This window comes from Hippocampus comes, unplaced genomic scaffold (genome assembly GCF_001891065.2).
Source record: "Hippocampus comes isolate QL1 unplaced genomic scaffold, H_comes_QL1_v1.1 scaffold282, whole genome shotgun sequence".
NCBI lineage: Eukaryota > Metazoa > Chordata > Actinopteri > Syngnathiformes > Syngnathidae > Hippocampus > Hippocampus comes.
The window spans coordinates 1,197,088-1,213,861 of record NW_017806073.1 but is presented as its reverse complement, the minus strand read 5'-3'; the positions used below and the strand labels follow the sequence as shown (position 1 = coordinate 1,213,861).

General features: G+C 40.3%; 1 protein-coding gene across 12 annotated transcripts in view; it reads left to right on the top strand.

The window, feature by feature from the left end:
• The window catches only part of dock7 (dedicator of cytokinesis 7), a 47,780-nt gene extending 31,143 nt beyond the window's left edge, over window positions 1-16,637 (top strand). For 2 of the 12 annotated variants that reach the window (XM_019894370.1, XM_019894372.1), the window contains 19 exons: window positions 213-382; window positions 1,215-1,307; window positions 2,976-3,065; window positions 6,230-6,325; window positions 6,469-6,609; window positions 6,828-6,941; window positions 7,208-7,375; window positions 7,546-7,685; window positions 8,429-8,598; window positions 9,027-9,205; window positions 9,703-9,885; window positions 11,682-11,817; window positions 12,882-12,978; window positions 13,250-13,267; window positions 14,846-14,942; window positions 15,163-15,297; window positions 15,393-15,545; window positions 15,840-15,998; window positions 16,479-16,637. In XM_019894370.1, coding sequence (XP_019749929.1) covers window positions 213-382; window positions 1,215-1,307; window positions 2,976-3,065; window positions 6,230-6,325; window positions 6,469-6,609; window positions 6,828-6,941; window positions 7,208-7,375; window positions 7,546-7,685; window positions 8,429-8,598; window positions 9,027-9,205; window positions 9,703-9,885; window positions 11,682-11,817; window positions 12,882-12,978; window positions 13,250-13,267; window positions 14,846-14,942; window positions 15,163-15,297; window positions 15,393-15,545; window positions 15,840-15,998; window positions 16,479-16,622 — 2,483 coding nt within the window. In that variant the 3' untranslated portion in view covers window positions 16,623-16,637. Of the gene's footprint in view, window positions 1-212; window positions 383-1,214; window positions 1,308-2,975; window positions 3,066-6,229; window positions 6,326-6,468; window positions 6,610-6,827; window positions 6,942-7,207; window positions 7,376-7,545; window positions 7,686-8,428; window positions 8,599-9,026; window positions 9,206-9,702; window positions 9,886-11,657; window positions 11,818-12,881; window positions 12,979-13,249; window positions 13,268-14,845; window positions 14,943-15,162; window positions 15,298-15,392; window positions 15,546-15,839; window positions 15,999-16,478 lie in introns of all 12 variants that reach the window. The other 10 variants (XM_019894367.1, XM_019894369.1, XM_019894371.1 and 7 more) reach the window with 8 other exon arrangements.
• The last annotated feature ends 137 nt before the right edge of the window (window positions 16,638-16,774 follow it).

Below are 16,774 nucleotides of genomic sequence, written 5' to 3'. Positions count from 1 at the left end.
CAATGCGTTATGCACCTTGCCAATGATGGTTACGCAGCGGCAGTCCATGCCAAGACCATATTGAAAATAGTACATAAATAGAGGTAATTTTTATTGGCAAATTTTTTTACGCAACTCAAATTGTACGTCCAGTTTCCACTGTTAAATATTGGTAATTGTTGTGACATGCTCTGTATCTCATTATTATATTTCCCTTTTTTATGTTGTCCCAGGCCCTGGAGGGCTTGGAGGTTCTGTTCACTATGCCACCATGGCCCGCTCAGCTGTTCGGCCAGCCAGCCTTAACCTAAACCGCTCTCGTAGCCTTAGCAACAGTAACCCTGACATCTCCGGTACGCCCACCTCTCCTGATGATGAGGTTCGCGCCATCATCGGTAGCAAGGTGAGTTCTTCAAACACGAATGTGCTACCAACAAATTTTATGCTCAAACTAGAGAGGCTTAAATATGTTTTCATTTTAGTTACATAATGTCATTGCGCTGCCTGGCTGCCATGTTGCTCCTGCACGTGCTTGTTAGATTTGATTAAATATTTACCAGAAATGACATCATGTCCTATTGACTTTGTAGTGTATTTTCTGAAAAGGTTTTATAAGGTGATTGTACTGATTTTGTACTTTTTAACACTGGTAGGCACTTGCCTTACACGCGCACAGTGACCCTGAGGTCATTTTATCAGTATGTACACTAGACAGTGTGTCAACAGAAGTTTGGACATCTTATCTCTCTAACCACTGTAATAGCAACCTGACATGAGGGGAGGTGTGCGTCGGGTTAAAATTGTGAAAGGCAGACAAAAAGTTGAGTCCGGGTGCATATTTTCATTCCCCTACATCGTAAGGATTTTGGTGGGGTTTATATGACAATTATTGCACGTATTTTTACATGTATTCAGCCCCAAATTAATTGGAGTTGTGCTCTTGCGAATTTGCCGCACTTGGATGTTACATGTGCTGTGAATACTTATCTTCTTTTTCTTCATTTTTCTGCAGTAGCACTTTTATTGACAAAAGTCTACAGAAATGGAAAACAAAACAAAACTATTTTTCGGTCGTCATTTTTACTTAACCAACAGCTGGTCTTTTAGGTCCTTCATCCAATCGTCCTGACCTCTGAACCTCTTTAACCTTTGATTCCTTCCCTCCTTCCCTCATGCTGCTCGCTTGTTGCCTTGCTTCTTGCCTGCCTTGTGTCCTTTGACCTTGGCACTCCTAGGGCTTAGACCGGTCCAACTCGTGGGTTCACACCATGGGCTGTAAGAGTGCCCCTTGGGGATCCAGCCCTGGGTCTGCTCCAGAAACCATGCAGGTGGTTTTATGAATGCCTGATCATCCGCTTTGCTTCTCTTCAAAAAGAACTCACCATACTCACCCTTGAAGAATACTGAAATATTTGGAGTTTTGGTGTTGAGTTTGTACTTGGTCAGTTTTTTTTTTTTTTTTTTTTAAACATGTTCATTTTATTTGTGTTGTCATGATCATATTCATCTTTACTGGTTTTACTGGTTTTAATAATCCTTACAATTCCTCTCGGGGCATGACAAAAATGGCAGTTTTTTTGTGTTGCTCCACATACAGATGTTTGCAATACCAAAACTTCTTAATATTGCAGTATTCGACTATAATCATAATCACAACCCTCCCATGCATGGGCTTCACGATCCCCTCCCCCCACGCCCCACCCCAACCATGTAAATGTAGTGCTTCATCTGAGATCCACTGTGATGTTCCGAATTAACCCACCCCCCCCAAAAAAAAAAAATATACCGCCACAAGAGCGTGTGTATATATATATATATATATATATATATATATATATATATATATACACACAGTATGTTGCTTATAGAGTAGAGTAACTGCACTTGAACATCCTATTGAGTGTTGCAGCATTTTGCTACAGTAAAATTTGGCTTTTGAAAATTTTTAAGAGAACCCTAAAAAAACAAAACAAAACATTTGTCATATGACCTGCAGAAGGTATTCTGAATGCAACGTACTGTAAGCAACTTTCATAAAAACTAAATCTCAGCATTTTCTCCACTGTTACATCCGGAACACCATTCTTTAGTCTATGTATTGCTGACCATGTAAATGTAGACATTATATTCTTTCTATACTGAAATTTTTGGCTGATTGTTTATTTGTGTAAGGTTCACTTAATGCCTCCCTCCCACCAAATAATGTGTGCAATTATTTGGGGGTGGGGGGGATGCAGAGAAAGTAGAGAAATAGATTGTTAGACATCCTTCTCCTTTGTAGAATTATTTTGTCATTTCCCCATTGTCACAATTTTGAATTTAAAAAAAAAAGTAAATATATACTCCCATTCCATTCTAGACACAGTCCCTCACTATCCCTGCCTGACTTCCTACTAACCCCTCATAACATTAATTGTGTCACTGGAGCATGGAAGTGTCTGTCTCTGTTGTGTATTTGTTCTTTGTCTGCTTCACTTTGCATCTTGTTGTGAGTCTTGTCATGTGTCGTAACTACTACTTGCCATAAACATTTGCCTATTTAAATCATAAATCACAGCCCGGTCACTACTCTTCAGTCACGGAGCATGGACACTTTTAATTTTGGAGCTTAGGCTGCAAAATCCCTTTTATTCTGAAGGATGAAGTCTGGCACGAAACTTGGAAGGGCTGGAAAAAAAAAGTTAGCATACTTCATTACAAAAGTAAAAGGAAGATCACCATGTTTAAACGTTAATATATATAATCCAGCGCCACATAATTGTAGCCATGTACTGTGTGTAATTGTTTTGCATCCATATCTGTGTATGTCTATGAGAACACAAATTGGTTTTGTGTGTGCGTGCGTGCGTGTGTGTGTGTGCGTGTGTGTGTGTGTGTCTGTCTGTCTTGTGGACCCAGACACCTTTTGCTTTATGCTGAGAGGAAAAGGTGCAACCCAACACTCCTGTTGCTCCTCCACTAACTTTGTTGTCACGTTCCATTCATTCCACCCATAGGCCATGGAGCGCTGTGGCAATCGCATGTCTTCGCACACAGAGAGCGCCAGTTTCTTGCAAACTTTAACGGGACGATTGCCCACAAAAAAGGTAGAGCCACTTGCACTGGGGAGGAAACCACCCCACCCGCTTCGTGCCGTCTCACTTGTCTTGTCTGTGGATGTACAGTACGGCGTTGGATTGGTCAATGTTGTTTTGTTGGTTGTGCCGTCTTGCTGAATGTCACTGATATGCGTCTTATTTTGAAACTTTATTGAAAGTAATAATTGTAACGATTTTATAATAATGTTTCCCACCACATGAAATTGTTTTAGTCTTGCGAATGCTACACATTTGTGCACTGTTGCTTTCAAAATGTGCATGTTGTGTTTATGAATGGACATCCTTTCAGCTTGTTGTATAGCCATTTGAGCCAAGATGATGAATGTGACATGGGGTCTTCATTTTGGCAGCGCGGTGAACGAGTGGTTTGCACATCTGCCTCACAGCTCTGAGTATGGGGGTTGGAATCTGGGCTCCGGCCTTTGAGTAAGGAGTTTGCATGTTCTCCCCATGCTTACGTGGGTTTTTCTGAGTAGTCCGGCTTCCTCTGTCATTCCAAAAACATGCTTCTGAGGTTAACAATCGAAAATTGTCGCTAGCAGTAAATGTGAGTGAAAATGGTTGTTTGTGCCCTGCAATTGGCTGGCAACCAGTTTGGGGCATATTCAACCTCTCGCCTGAAGTCATCTTGGATAGGCTCCTGCTCACCCGTGAGCCTATTGAGCATAAGCGATATAGAAATTGTGTGTGTGGATCTTCATTTTCTCTGGAGCATTGATTCTCAACCATTGTGCTGCGACGAATTAGATAATCAGGTGTACTGAAAGATATTTTCCCATTTAACTTAATTGTTTTGAAAATTATTGACAAACATTTATGTCTTTGTTCATCTTTCTATGCCATGGACTTAACAGGCAGAAAAATTTAATGCTCTTCACCTATAAGGTAGAAAGTACAGTGGTACCTCTACTTACGAAATTAATTGGTTCTGGAAGAAATTTCTTAACTAGAAAATAGAGACGCGTTTTCCATGTAAATGCCCTAATCCGTTCCAAGCCCCCCCAAAATTAGGCATAAATGTTTTCTAAAGCATAAAAACACATATGTAACAAATACATGTTAAAATTAAATTATTGCACAATAAATGAGAGTTGTGCATAATGTAAAAAACAAAGAATAAAGATGATGGTCATTTCACCTTTAACTGCGTCCTCATCGTTTTTTGCCCTCTTTAGTGCATCTTCTCTCTCAGAAGTGTTTTTTGCCTGGCGTTTTGTAAAGAACTGATCCAAGGACGTTTTCTTTTGTCGGCTTTTAACAATCATTCGAAAATGCCCAAGGCAAACCATCAGCATAGTGAGCGATCGCCAGACAGGTGAACACTTTTTCTGGGGGATTCACATTCACGTAAAACTATCGTAACGCCTCATGGCCGCAGGGGCGAATGATGAGGACGCTGCATAGACACATATCTATCTATCTATACACATAGACATGTACAGTAGAGGTCCCTCTTAGCCAATGGTATGCCAGGATGATGCTCGGTAGTAGCCAATGGCAGAGCAGCTGTAAGTATGTTGCGTTCAGGAAACTCGGAGCTGCGAGTAGCAGCCCACGCTGTATTTCTACCTCTTGTATCTTGAAATTTCTTTCGTAACTAGAGGCAATATTTTCCTGTTGAGGTATTTCATAACTTGAAAATTTCGTATGAAGAGACATACATAAGTAAGAGGTATCACTGTACATAATTCCGGTAACCTATCGACCCACCTGTTCTCCTCGGAATTTATGAGCAAATTGAGACAGGATTATCATTATTTCAGTTTATTATATACTTTTTGTGATATTTATGCAATGTAAAATATGTGCCTCAGCTCAGTTAAGGTTGTGAAACACTGCTCTAGAGCATTTGTTTTCCCTGAATAAACTTCCTTGGTCAGTAAGTACCAGTACCGTTGACTAAAAGAAGCAGGGCATGAATCATAGCCTTTTTGAAAAGTGAAATTTAGGCACTTCCCATTCTTTTTTGGCTTACCTTTGGTTACAAGACTTGCAAAATGGCGGGAGTCTTGAGTATTTGTTTTGGGCTGAGGGTTTTGGGTTTGCACACGAGAGAAGAAATATAGACAATCAATTAGTTCATATATGTACTCTATATCAGTATTTCCTGCATCTTCATTTCGAGATCAAACCTCATCTTCATCAATTTCAAACCAAAGTGCGCTGGAGTTTTACTGGTTTGTAATATGGTACTGTGATAGATACTGCAAGATTATACTGCCATAAATAATATGCAGCACTTGTTTGTTTTGGTAAGCTCAAAGGCAAAGCCTGCACGATATTAAATACGTGATATGGGTGTTGGATATTGCGATGTATGTTATTGTAATATTTAATGTACCATATTTTCCGCACTATAAGGCTCTTCGGAGTATAAGGCGCACCTTCAATGAATGGCCTATTTTCAAACTGTTTTAATATATAGGGTGCACCACATTATAAGGCGCATAGAATATAGAAGATACAATCATGGCTACGGTTGCGCAATGCATCCACTAGATGGAGCTACACTAAAGGAATACAATACAATACGGCTTTATTTATATAGAGCTTTCACAACCGCTGCAACGTAACAAAGCGCTTTACAGAACATTTAAAATACTATGTCCGAGAAATCAGAATATTGATCCATATATAAGGCGTATTGGATTATAAGGCTCACTCTCGGCTTTTGAGAAAATTGAATGGTTTTTGGTGCGCCTTATAGTGCGTAAAATACGGGGGTACATAGGCAGTTTTTTTGGGGAAAAGTCAGTAGGCTCAATCTATTCTTATCCAATTAAGTTATTGAATGTTAGCAATGCCCCTAGATACTGTTCTCCTACTGGATCTGATTGGTCAAATTCTGATAAAACCATATAATTCCATCTGAATTTATGGCACGTCTTTGCGATACGCATATTGCATGTACCATTATCGCAATGACTATGATATATTGTGCATCCTTACTCCTAGCCATATTTCCTAACATTTCTAATGAAGTGACTTGGAATGAGTATACAGTTCTGAAAAGTCATGTGATGAGCTCACCCAAAGAAAATGTTAATGTTTGACATTTGGCTGAGCTCCTTTCAGTCAATATGCATTTTTTTTCTTCATTCTGTCTCTTTCTATCATCCACTGTATTCCATCTGCATCTCTGTCCCACATAGCTCTTTCACGAGGAGCTGGCTCTCCAATGGGTGGTGAGCAGTGGAAGTGTCAGGGAGGGAGCTCTACAACAGGCCTGGTTTTTCTTTGAGCTTATGGTAGGAAAAACTGACATGGAAGCTCGATCATTTAAATTATTATTATTTTTTTTTTTATCCTTGTCAGTCATAATTTTCTCCTTATGAAATACATGCAAAAACCCATTCCTCCATTTTTAACCTGGCAAACACTTGAACCGCAGGTGAAGAGCATTATTCATCACCTCTACTTCGCTGAACGCCTCGAGTCACCCAGAAAAAACAGATTCCCGGAGCGCTTTATGGATGACATCACAGCGTTGGTCAGCACCATTGCTGGTGATATTGTATCACGTTTTCAGAAGGTGAATAATGACAGGAAAAAAGATTTTGTAATTTTAAATTCAGAAATAATTTCAGAAATAACTATCGAGTCGCTGTTAATGTTTATTTTCCCAATATGTTTTTTCCTCTCTTTTTATTGTTTTGCAAGAACTTCATTAACTTCATTAATTACACACCCTATGGTTTCAGTAAGTGTCATTACATGCAAAATATAACAACTTGGGCTTTTTGTCATCAGGATCTGGAGCTGGTTGAGCGACTGAATACAAGTCTCGCTTTTTTCCTCAATGATTTGCTCTCCGTCATGGACAGAGGCTTTGTCTTCACCCTTATCAAGGCGTACTGGAAACAGGTAACCGCCTACCTAAGATTCTTGACTGTGTGATGCATTGATTGTCTCATAATAAAATGTCTTCAAAATAAATTGGAGGCAAATAGACCGAGTCGAAGACAAAAATTGTGTTTGTGGTTTTCAATATTTGATACATTTAAAGTGTATTCAGTATTGAAAGTTTCTAAATTGAGTAAACCTAATAAAAGATCTCAGGCCCTCATGACCTTTGAATGTATTTTTTCTGAAGTTGGTTTAATATACTGCCACGCCTTGCCTCGCAACAGGTGTCCACAAAGGTTTATGCTCTGCAAAACCCGACATTAGAGTCTCTCAGGCTGGATTTCTTGAGAATAGTTTGCAGTCATGAACACTATGTCACCCTCAACCTGCCTTGCAGCTTGCTCACGCCACCTGCTTCCCCATCACCGTCTGTCTCTTCAGCAACTTCACAGGTCAGATTTGCAAATTTGACACAAATTACATAAAATCAAAGGGCGTAGAATTAATGTATTTAAATATTTAAAAGGGGGACATAACTGTAGATGCACAGCTCTACATGAACAGTGGAGGTGTGTCTGTCATTTGTGTGTAACATGTGTGACTCTTCTTTTTCTTTTCACAGAGCTCTGGGTTCTCCACACATGTTCAGGACCAAAAAATAGCAAACATGTTTGAACTGTCCGTGCCCTTCAGGGAGCAACACTTTATGGCTGGGCTGGTACTGTCAGAACTGTCTGTGATACTTGACCCAGACAATGAGGGGTTAGTATATGTTTCACACATCACATATTTGAATTTGCTGACTAAAAAAAAAAGAGATTGCGTGGGTGATGAGAAAATATTGTTTCAGGCATACGAATATCCTAAATGGTGGGGTCATTTTCGGGGTTGAGCTGAGGGTTTCTTCACACTGGACAAGTTGTTTCAGTTTGATCGTGGGTGAATAGGAGTCCGGTTGAGACTCGTGGGTCTGCAGAATAACTGGTTCTGGTCAGTACACTTGAAATGTGAATGCTGCGTGGACCAATTAAACCGACTAGTGTTAATTAGAAAGCACGAGGACAACACTACAGTTTCATGGCATACAGTTTCTCTGTGTGTGTAACAGAGGATCTTACCTTACACATGGTAGAAGCACTTCATGATAGCTCAGCTGATGAAAAATTCCACCGACTTAATGCATTTGCACATGCCATATCACCCAGCAAACTGCATTCTTATGATGGAAATAATCGGATGGGTTGCATGTTTATATTCTTATGACATAATTTACTTTCCATACTTGGTTCTGTGAAAAAATGCCAGTGTGAACAAAACAAAATATACTCCAAAAAATGCAATTCATCTGCTTTTTGTCTGAATGAGAGTATACCGAGATAAACCAATGTGCTTCTATACCCCCCCCAAAAAAAATGGTAACAGGACTGTACAGTCTCAACCTTTATCAAATCACATATGTTCTGTTTTTCTATTCTTGTCCAACCTGTTTTCCTTCTTTTTCCTAGGATGTTTGGCTTGCATAAAAAAGTGGTTAGTGTTGTCCACAACCTATTGTCCAGCCATGACTCTGACCCGCGCTATGCAGATTCAGAGGTCAAAGCCCGAGTTGCTATGCTGTACCTTCCTTTGATTGGCATTGTCATGGAGACCCTGCCGCAGCTCCATGACTTCACAGGTACTAAATGAAGCATAATGGCAACTTATTGTCTAAAGCAGAACACTTTGGCACAAGTTGAGTGTTAGATTTTGTAGAACTGTCCACTTCAAGCTGATGTGTTTGATATTTGAACTTTACCTAAATGTTACTGCATTCAATTCTTGCTGTTCCTTTTTTTTCTTTTTTCCGACTTTTTTCCTCCCAGCTTTAATTCCTGTGGGTTAAACAAAGATACAGAGATGTTCCCCAAACCCTGATCTCTTTTTAGCTTCTCTCTAATGCACCAACCTCATGTTATTTTGTGCCATTTTTACCTATTTCATCATCAAAAATACATTTTGTGACACATGAAATCATCTGTGATTAAAATTTGCTGTTGAGCAATGTGATTTGTCATTCAGTCATATTTTTTTATTCCTTTCTGAACTTTCCTCCTCTTCACTTAGAGTCCCTCAACCAGTGGGGTCGATCAGGTGGCGTGCAGGGCACCACTGTCTGCAGCAATGGGGATGATGCTGAGGCAGAGGGAAACAACATGATTAATCAGACTGTTGCCATGGCCATAGCTGGCACCACTACTACCTCGCCAATGTCCCGACCAAGCAGCTTCTTGTTGAATTCGCAGGTAATCTATAAAAGCAGCATATAGTCCACACATTGCTGTGCTGCCCCCTTTGGTACGCACACAGCCTGTCGGTGGCAGTACAGTTACCGAAGTAGCGTTGCTGATTGATAATGCCCTAAAACTAAGCTCCAGTAGTCCCACAAAGTTGAGGGAATTTACACTATGCTTGTGAAATAGGATGTGATGTTTAGTTCTCGCTAATTCAGCCTTTTAGCGCAGAGCAACTTCCCGGAGTCTTCACGGAGACTTCAGGGTTGTCTACCGCTGACGAAGCTTCTGTGAGAGAAGCGAAACGTCCTTTTTTGTTTTTTTTGTTTTGTTTTTTGTTTTTTGTTTTTTACCCACAGGTACAGATGACGACTGACAGAACCCTTTCTACAATGATGATAATAATAATAATAATAATAATAATCAATTGGCTGTTATTTATATCATTCTTCATTTTTTTCCCACATTTTGCCATTTTGTCCTGTGCTTCTCTTGACCTGTTTCACCAGGCGAATCGTCAGCACGGAAGCTTCTCGGCCGAGTCAAGTCGCAGTCTGCTCATCTGTCTGCTGTGGGTGCTTAAAAATGCAGATGAGCTGGTGTTGCAGAAGTGGTTCACCGATCTTTCAGTCTCACAGCTGAACCGCCTGTTAGATCTCCTCTACCTCTGTGTTTCTTGCTTTGAATACAAGGTGAGATAACATCGCTTCCTCTGCACATTAGGTTGGATTCACACTCATGGGTTAAATGACACAATTTCCCCCAAGGAGCACAATTTGAAGGTAATGAAAAATAGGCGCACAATCAGATATCCACCGATCCTCCCACAAATGTGAATGAAAATGATCTGCTAATTTGATGATGCCATCAATGGACAGATCAGCTATACTCTGCCAATGTCTCAGTTTGAGCACTGGGTGGAATTTTACATAATGACATCCATGAATCGACATCAGAATAACAAAAACCACGAAGAAGAATGTTGAAACAATACTGTAGTATTGTATGTTGACTGTTGTAAATAAATGAATAAATAAGGAAATACAAGACAGATTGTGGAGAAACAACACTGATAAAACCCGAAAGTCTGGTACAGACCCAGACAGCGACCATCCACCCATTATGAAACGCTTTGTGGCCATCAAAGGCTTTCAAGTGCGCTGAGGACAATGAAACTCGATGCTAATGATATTAGGAGCCACCGACACATCCGTGATCGGCGAGCTATTAACTTGTTCCAAAAGCACGCTTCAACGGGCGTTATGCAACGCAGTCCAGCTCAGCAATGCCGCTGCGATCGGGCAGTGCATGTCTATTGAAAATAATATGTCTGATTTATAGTGCGCTATTTTGTACACTCAGACGCTTTAAAAAAATAAAGGAGTAAACATTGGGCACAACAAAATAAAGAGAGCCAGCATCACACAAAGAGAATAACAAAAGACAACATTATAGAATTGAAGCAAGCTAGTTTTAGCAGGTGGGTTGTGATGCCCATTCCCATGGAACGCATGGTAAGCTTTACCGCCTCCTTACGGACGTGTTATATTGACCTATTTTGCATATCTCTGGCTCCCAGAATGCATTGCACAGCACAATGGATTTATTTAATGAGGTTAGAGGGATGTTAATCTCCGCCATATGTTTTTGTTACCAGTATTCAAGGCGTGTCATATTCAACACATTTATGACAGATTTATTTTGTGCTTGGGTTTTACTGTGACTTTAGCTTGTGTGTAAAATAGTGACATCCAGGTCAATTCTTTGCACAACTTGCACTGCTCACCCAAGCAACGCTTGTAAAAACGAAGCTTTACGTCATGATGAATGGCAGGTCTATATGACCTTATCAATTAAATGCATCATACGTAATAAAGGAAACTTGGTTATAGAATAGATAAACTGTAAGTGTAGTCAAAAAATGAGTTTGTTACTTGCGTACATCTGCCGTAAATGGTCAAGAGTTCAAAAAATAAAACACCATCTGCAAACGTCGGCCATTTAGCCAATGTTTGAAGTGACTTCACCAGCCGATTTAATTGGCTGGCCTTTTAATCTGATGGATGGGTGGTGATGATCGTTTAAACCTTCATGTTGTTTTGCTGACACTGGTGTTGTTGTTCATGAACATTTCTGGCATCTATGCAAGCAGGTTGTCTAAAGTGATCCCTAAATTTAAAGACAGTGATATGATATGCGTTACCAAAAAAGAAAATGGATATAGGCATTACATTGAAATTGGTCACTTTGACCCTAGTGTCAATCCAACCTTATGTACTTTGGCTGCTTTTCTTCCTCTTTCAGAATGATTTATATTTGATTAATATGAGTCTGTCACTTTGCACGTTGCATGCATGTTTTCACGCCGTTCAACTTTCTCTGCTTCCTGAGTGCTGTGCTACAAATGACTTTGCTGCCATGTTCTCTTTTGCCACCCACTCACCCTCTACTTCATGGATACAAGGCCCATGTTGTGTTCACCATGCAGGGGAAGAAAGCATTCGAGCGCATGAACAGTCTGACTTTCAAAAAGTCGAAAGACATGAAGGCCAAGCTGGAGGAGGCCATCCTGGGGAGCATCGGTGCCAGGCAGGAGATGGTGCGACGCAGCCGTGGGCAGCTAGGTGGGCTCACAACACGCTCTGTGCAGGGGGAGATTTTAGCAATAGGATTGTGTGCATTTCACAATTTTGTACTGTGACATTGTGTGACAGTGTTTTGGTGAAGGTGGATGTTGACACACTGTGCCATGTTGTGTTTTTCGACTTGATTGAATTAATTAGCAGTTATTCAATTTCACACTGTGAAGCAGAAATCATACATATGTTGCTGGCATAGTGCTCACATTGCTGCCTTCATACCTTCTGATGATTGGTTCAGGTAGCTCGAACAGAGTTTCTAATTCCAAACTGAAATGTAAATGTGGTTAATACTATAAAATGCCACAGTCTATCACATAAACCAGGGGTGCCCAAACTTTTTTGACCGAAGATCTACTTTTTGATCAACCAACCTCCCGTGATCGACCCGTTACCGCGCACACGCGCATACGCACGCACGTACACACGGATGCCATGATGAGCGACAGCCTAACGCTGAGGCACACGACGCACTTTTGCAGCCTGTTAACGATCATAGCGCACACGTACCATTTTAAAATGCTTCTCTCAGCCCTCCAGATTCCCATTCTTTGCCCCTCCCCCCGTGAATTGTACAAAACAAACTCTGAATGAGAATAATGATAACGATGAAAGATATAGCGCAACAACTCGGATCACAAGCTGCAACTGCAGACTGCTGAGCGTTCACAACTTCCGGTGACGCAGTCACACGTCACTGTAGGTTAAAGATGACCTGCTTTATTTTATTTTGTTTTTTAAAATACTTTTTGTGAAAGTGAGACTGATTGAATGATTAGGGTGCAGTGTGCATTAACACAGAAAATATATTACTAACATGCACAGAGACACAATTTTTATTTCCTCTCCACTTCGGATCGACTTGGGACCAGTCCTTGATCTACTGGTCGATCGCGATCGACGTAATGGGCACCCCTGACATAAACCATTCATGTGCCCTCACGGCTGTAAATTAAATCGTGGCTGTCAATACAACTACAACCAAAACTTATTTTTGTACTCTCCCGGTGAATAAAGCAAATCAATCTGCTTTTCTTTTTCGTTCCCAGAGCGTAGTCCTTCAGGCAGTGCCTTTGGCAGCCAGGAGAATCTGCGCTGGAGAAAAGACATGACCCACTGGAGGCAGAACAGTGAGAGATTAGACAAGTAGGTTCTTTTCTTAATACATTTTGTTGATGCCTATTCCATCAGTAACTGTCTTCAACAACAAGGCGAGCTATACAGCCAAAGTGTTTATTCCACTGTCCTTTTGAATGAATGAAGCCGTAATGCAACAATATTCTCGCTTTGTACAGCACCTGTAGTCTTTGTTAGATAGAAACTTGTTTCTGTAGTTTGGAACTTTTCTTCCACTGTTACATTTGGGTCCTGTGTTGTTTTCACTTAATTCTTTGTATGTCGCTCTGTGTTCATGTAGGAGTCACAGATCACACAGGTATTGTACGTCGCACATTTGCTGTGTGCTCTTTTGAGTCCGTTTTCTCAAGTTCCTTGAGCAATGTGTTCACTTGCATGTGGAAGTACTTGCAGTTGTCGTGGGTGTTATTTGAGTTTAGGTTGCTAGCCAGAACATTTTGAAACACTCGTAAATTCACCGTATCTTCAATCATCAATTCCTAACTGGAAAAAATAAAAAAGCATTCAAAATTAGTGATTTGGTGCAACACGCACTTGTAATAAGTTACTGTAAAGAGTAAGTGCTGAAGATGAACAGGATATTATAGCTGAAATGGGATTTTACTAATTTTACGGTTGATTTAGGGCAATTTTATTGGATAGCATTAACTGAAAAAGGAAGAATTTTAAAACAGTATTTACTCTGAATACTTATGCAGGGAACACTGGTGTCACATGACATTGATCAGGATGTACAGTATCTGCTGTTAGCACCTCTACTTAATTGGTTAGACTTTGTAGTTGCACATGCACATGGATGCCCAAGAAACTCATTTTCTTTCCTGATGTCCCAATAACATTGTGCTTGTTTGATTTGGTGGTGGCTGAGTCTGTAATGTGTGTTGCTTATTTTTAGACAGAGGGTGGCGTGTTTTCATTCTTCCTGTAGCAGAGCAAAGCTGTTTGCCATCCATTTTTTTTCTGCCAAAGCAAATATATTTAGTTGCCTAAGTAATTTATAGCCAGCTAATCTTGCAGTATGTATGCATTCAATTTAAATGTGTGTGTATGTTGTCTAGAGCCCCCGGAAAAAAATGCTTTAACATCATAACTCTTCAGACTGGCTGTATGTGTGTATTTATATCAACATGGGGTGTGACTTGGGTCCTTTTGAAATATTTTATCAGAATCAAATTTATTGGCTATGTATGCAGGAAACACACAAGGAATGTGCTTCCCAGTTACAACGCGTTCAGAGGAACACAGACAAGACTAACATGGGGGAGACAGAACGAGAAGTCTTATTTCATTATTACAATACATTTTGATCCACATGAATACAGATATTCAACTTTAAAGCGCTCTGGAGTAATAAAGTTTCAAACTATTTACAAATAAGTGTCTATTGTCATTTTATAAACAGTTGGACATACATGAATGATTTTTGCATTTCACCAAATTGTGATTTGGTCTGAAAAGAACACTTATGAGAGTGTGTTACTGTTTTCTTCAAGTATAGCCATCATGGCAGTGCTCAATGAGATTGGTCCCGCAATAATTATTTGAAACACGTGTAACCACAAATCTGGCAAAAATACATTTTCGGTGCAACTGGTAAAGTTTAAACCACACAGTAGAAGTCCATCTGTCCTCGATTTGATCATTGTAAAAGCAACTATGTCCTCTTATGGGCTTCAATTAAATGGAATTTGACCTTTACACCTCTCAGACCTCCAACAGCACATGGAAGCATGAAGACAGACAGCTCGTGTAAAAAGTCGATACTGCACTGCAAAAATTGGCTCGACCACGGGTGGTGGAGATTGGAATCTCCCATAACGTTCCCTTTGATGCACAACTAAAACCCTGGCCCGGCTTTCTGTTTCTGTGATTGTAGGACAAGAGCAGAGTTGGAGCATGAAGCACTTATTGACGGTAACCTTGCGACAGAGGCCAACTTGATCATTCTTGATACTTTGGAGATCATTGTGCAGGTTTGTGAGTGAACATGATTTTATGCAGAGATGTGACCAAAAATAAGGATACGGATCAATTTAATCTGATACTGTCAGAGAGATGCGCCTATTATTTTAGTGTATGAAGCAGCTCTTGGATTGGATTGTGTGCCTAATATTGTGGCTGTGTGTGGATAGTTATTGTGGTATGTTGTTAGCCAGTAACTGTTGATGTATCTCTATCTCTCTGTTTCTCTAGACCGTATCGGTGACAGAGTCCAAAGAGAGTATCCTCGGTGGGGTGCTGAAAGTGTTGCTTCACAGTATGGCCTGTAATCAAAGCGCCCTCTACCTTCAGCACTGTTTTGCTACACAGCGAGCACTTGTGTCAAAGGTGGACTATCTTTATTTCACAGTTACATCATTTGTGTACAATCATGTTTTGGTCTTAGATTTTGTCAATGTGGCTTTCTGTCTGCCTTTTTTTAGTTTCCTGAACTGCTGTTTGAAGAGGAGACAGAGCAGTGTGCTGACCTGTGCTTACGACTGCTAAGGAGCTGCAGTAGCAGTATAAGCACCATCAGGGCCCACGCCAGCGCATCACTCTACCTCCTCATGAGGCAGAACTTTGAGATTGGCAACGTGAGCGCAAGCCAACAAGTCATGGGTTGCTGTCGAGTTTTTACTTGATGGATAGACACCTTTGATGATGAATTGATTTTTGATAGGCCTTTCTAGGCTGTGTTATTTAACGCTTGTTTTGTCTGCTAGCTATGATGAATTGATTTTTGATAGGCCTTTCTAGGCTGTTATTTAACAACGCTTGTTTTGTATGCTAGCTGTTAAGCCGCTCAACGTCTGACATTACAGTTGTCGTGATAAAGCATTCTTTTCCTCGTGCTGCTCCTGATTTTTTTTTTTCTTTTTCATTTTTAGAATTTTGCAAGGGTGAAGATGCAGGTGACGATGTCTCTTTCATCATTGGTGGGAACATCCCAGAATTTTAATGAGGAGTTCCTGCGTCGCTCTCTGAAGACCATCCTTACTTATGCAGAGGAGGACCTCGAGCTTCGGGAAACAACTTTTCCAGACCAGGTACTAAATATATTGTCCAATAGTCAATGCCATTCATTCCAGTTTAAAAAGCCAAATGATATTTCGTTTATTATTTGTGCTTCGTTAAACCTTAGAGCAGGGGTGTCAAATTTATTTTTGTCGTGGGCCACATTGTAGTTACAGTTTCCCTTGGAGGGCCGTTATGAATTTTTGGAAACCATATAATGTTTAATCACGTCCAGAGATTACATACACAGCGCACAACAAATGGATGGATAACTATTTTTTAAATCAGAAGTCGAGACGAGAAATAATGACTGTTATTGTGGATTACATTACAATTTGAAATTTTGGTTCAGACTTTAGCAAACATCATGGAACTTGACATGCTTGATTTGCTTTCACGGTCCACATAAAATTATGTGGCAGGCCAGATCTGGGCCCCGGGCCTTGACTTAGAGAATGTTTGAAAGAAGTAATCTATGCACTAGTTTCAATGCCCTCACTCTTTTTTTCTAGGTGCAAGACCTTGTTTTTAACTTGCACATGATTCTGTCTGACACGGTCAAGATGAAGGAACACCAGGAAGATCCTGAGATGCTAATTGATCTCATGTACAGGTACTGTACAAAGCTGATGAATGTTCAGGAAAATCAATTTTAGTGTATCCCTCTTTTGTCCTTACCAATACTGTATTTTCACGACTTTACGGCGCTCCATATTAAAACGTACGTTAGCTTAAAAAATACGGTAGCATGCATGCACTCTCCCGTATGTTTTTAAAAATGCAGTGGGTGCAAAACTTAGTTCAGTTG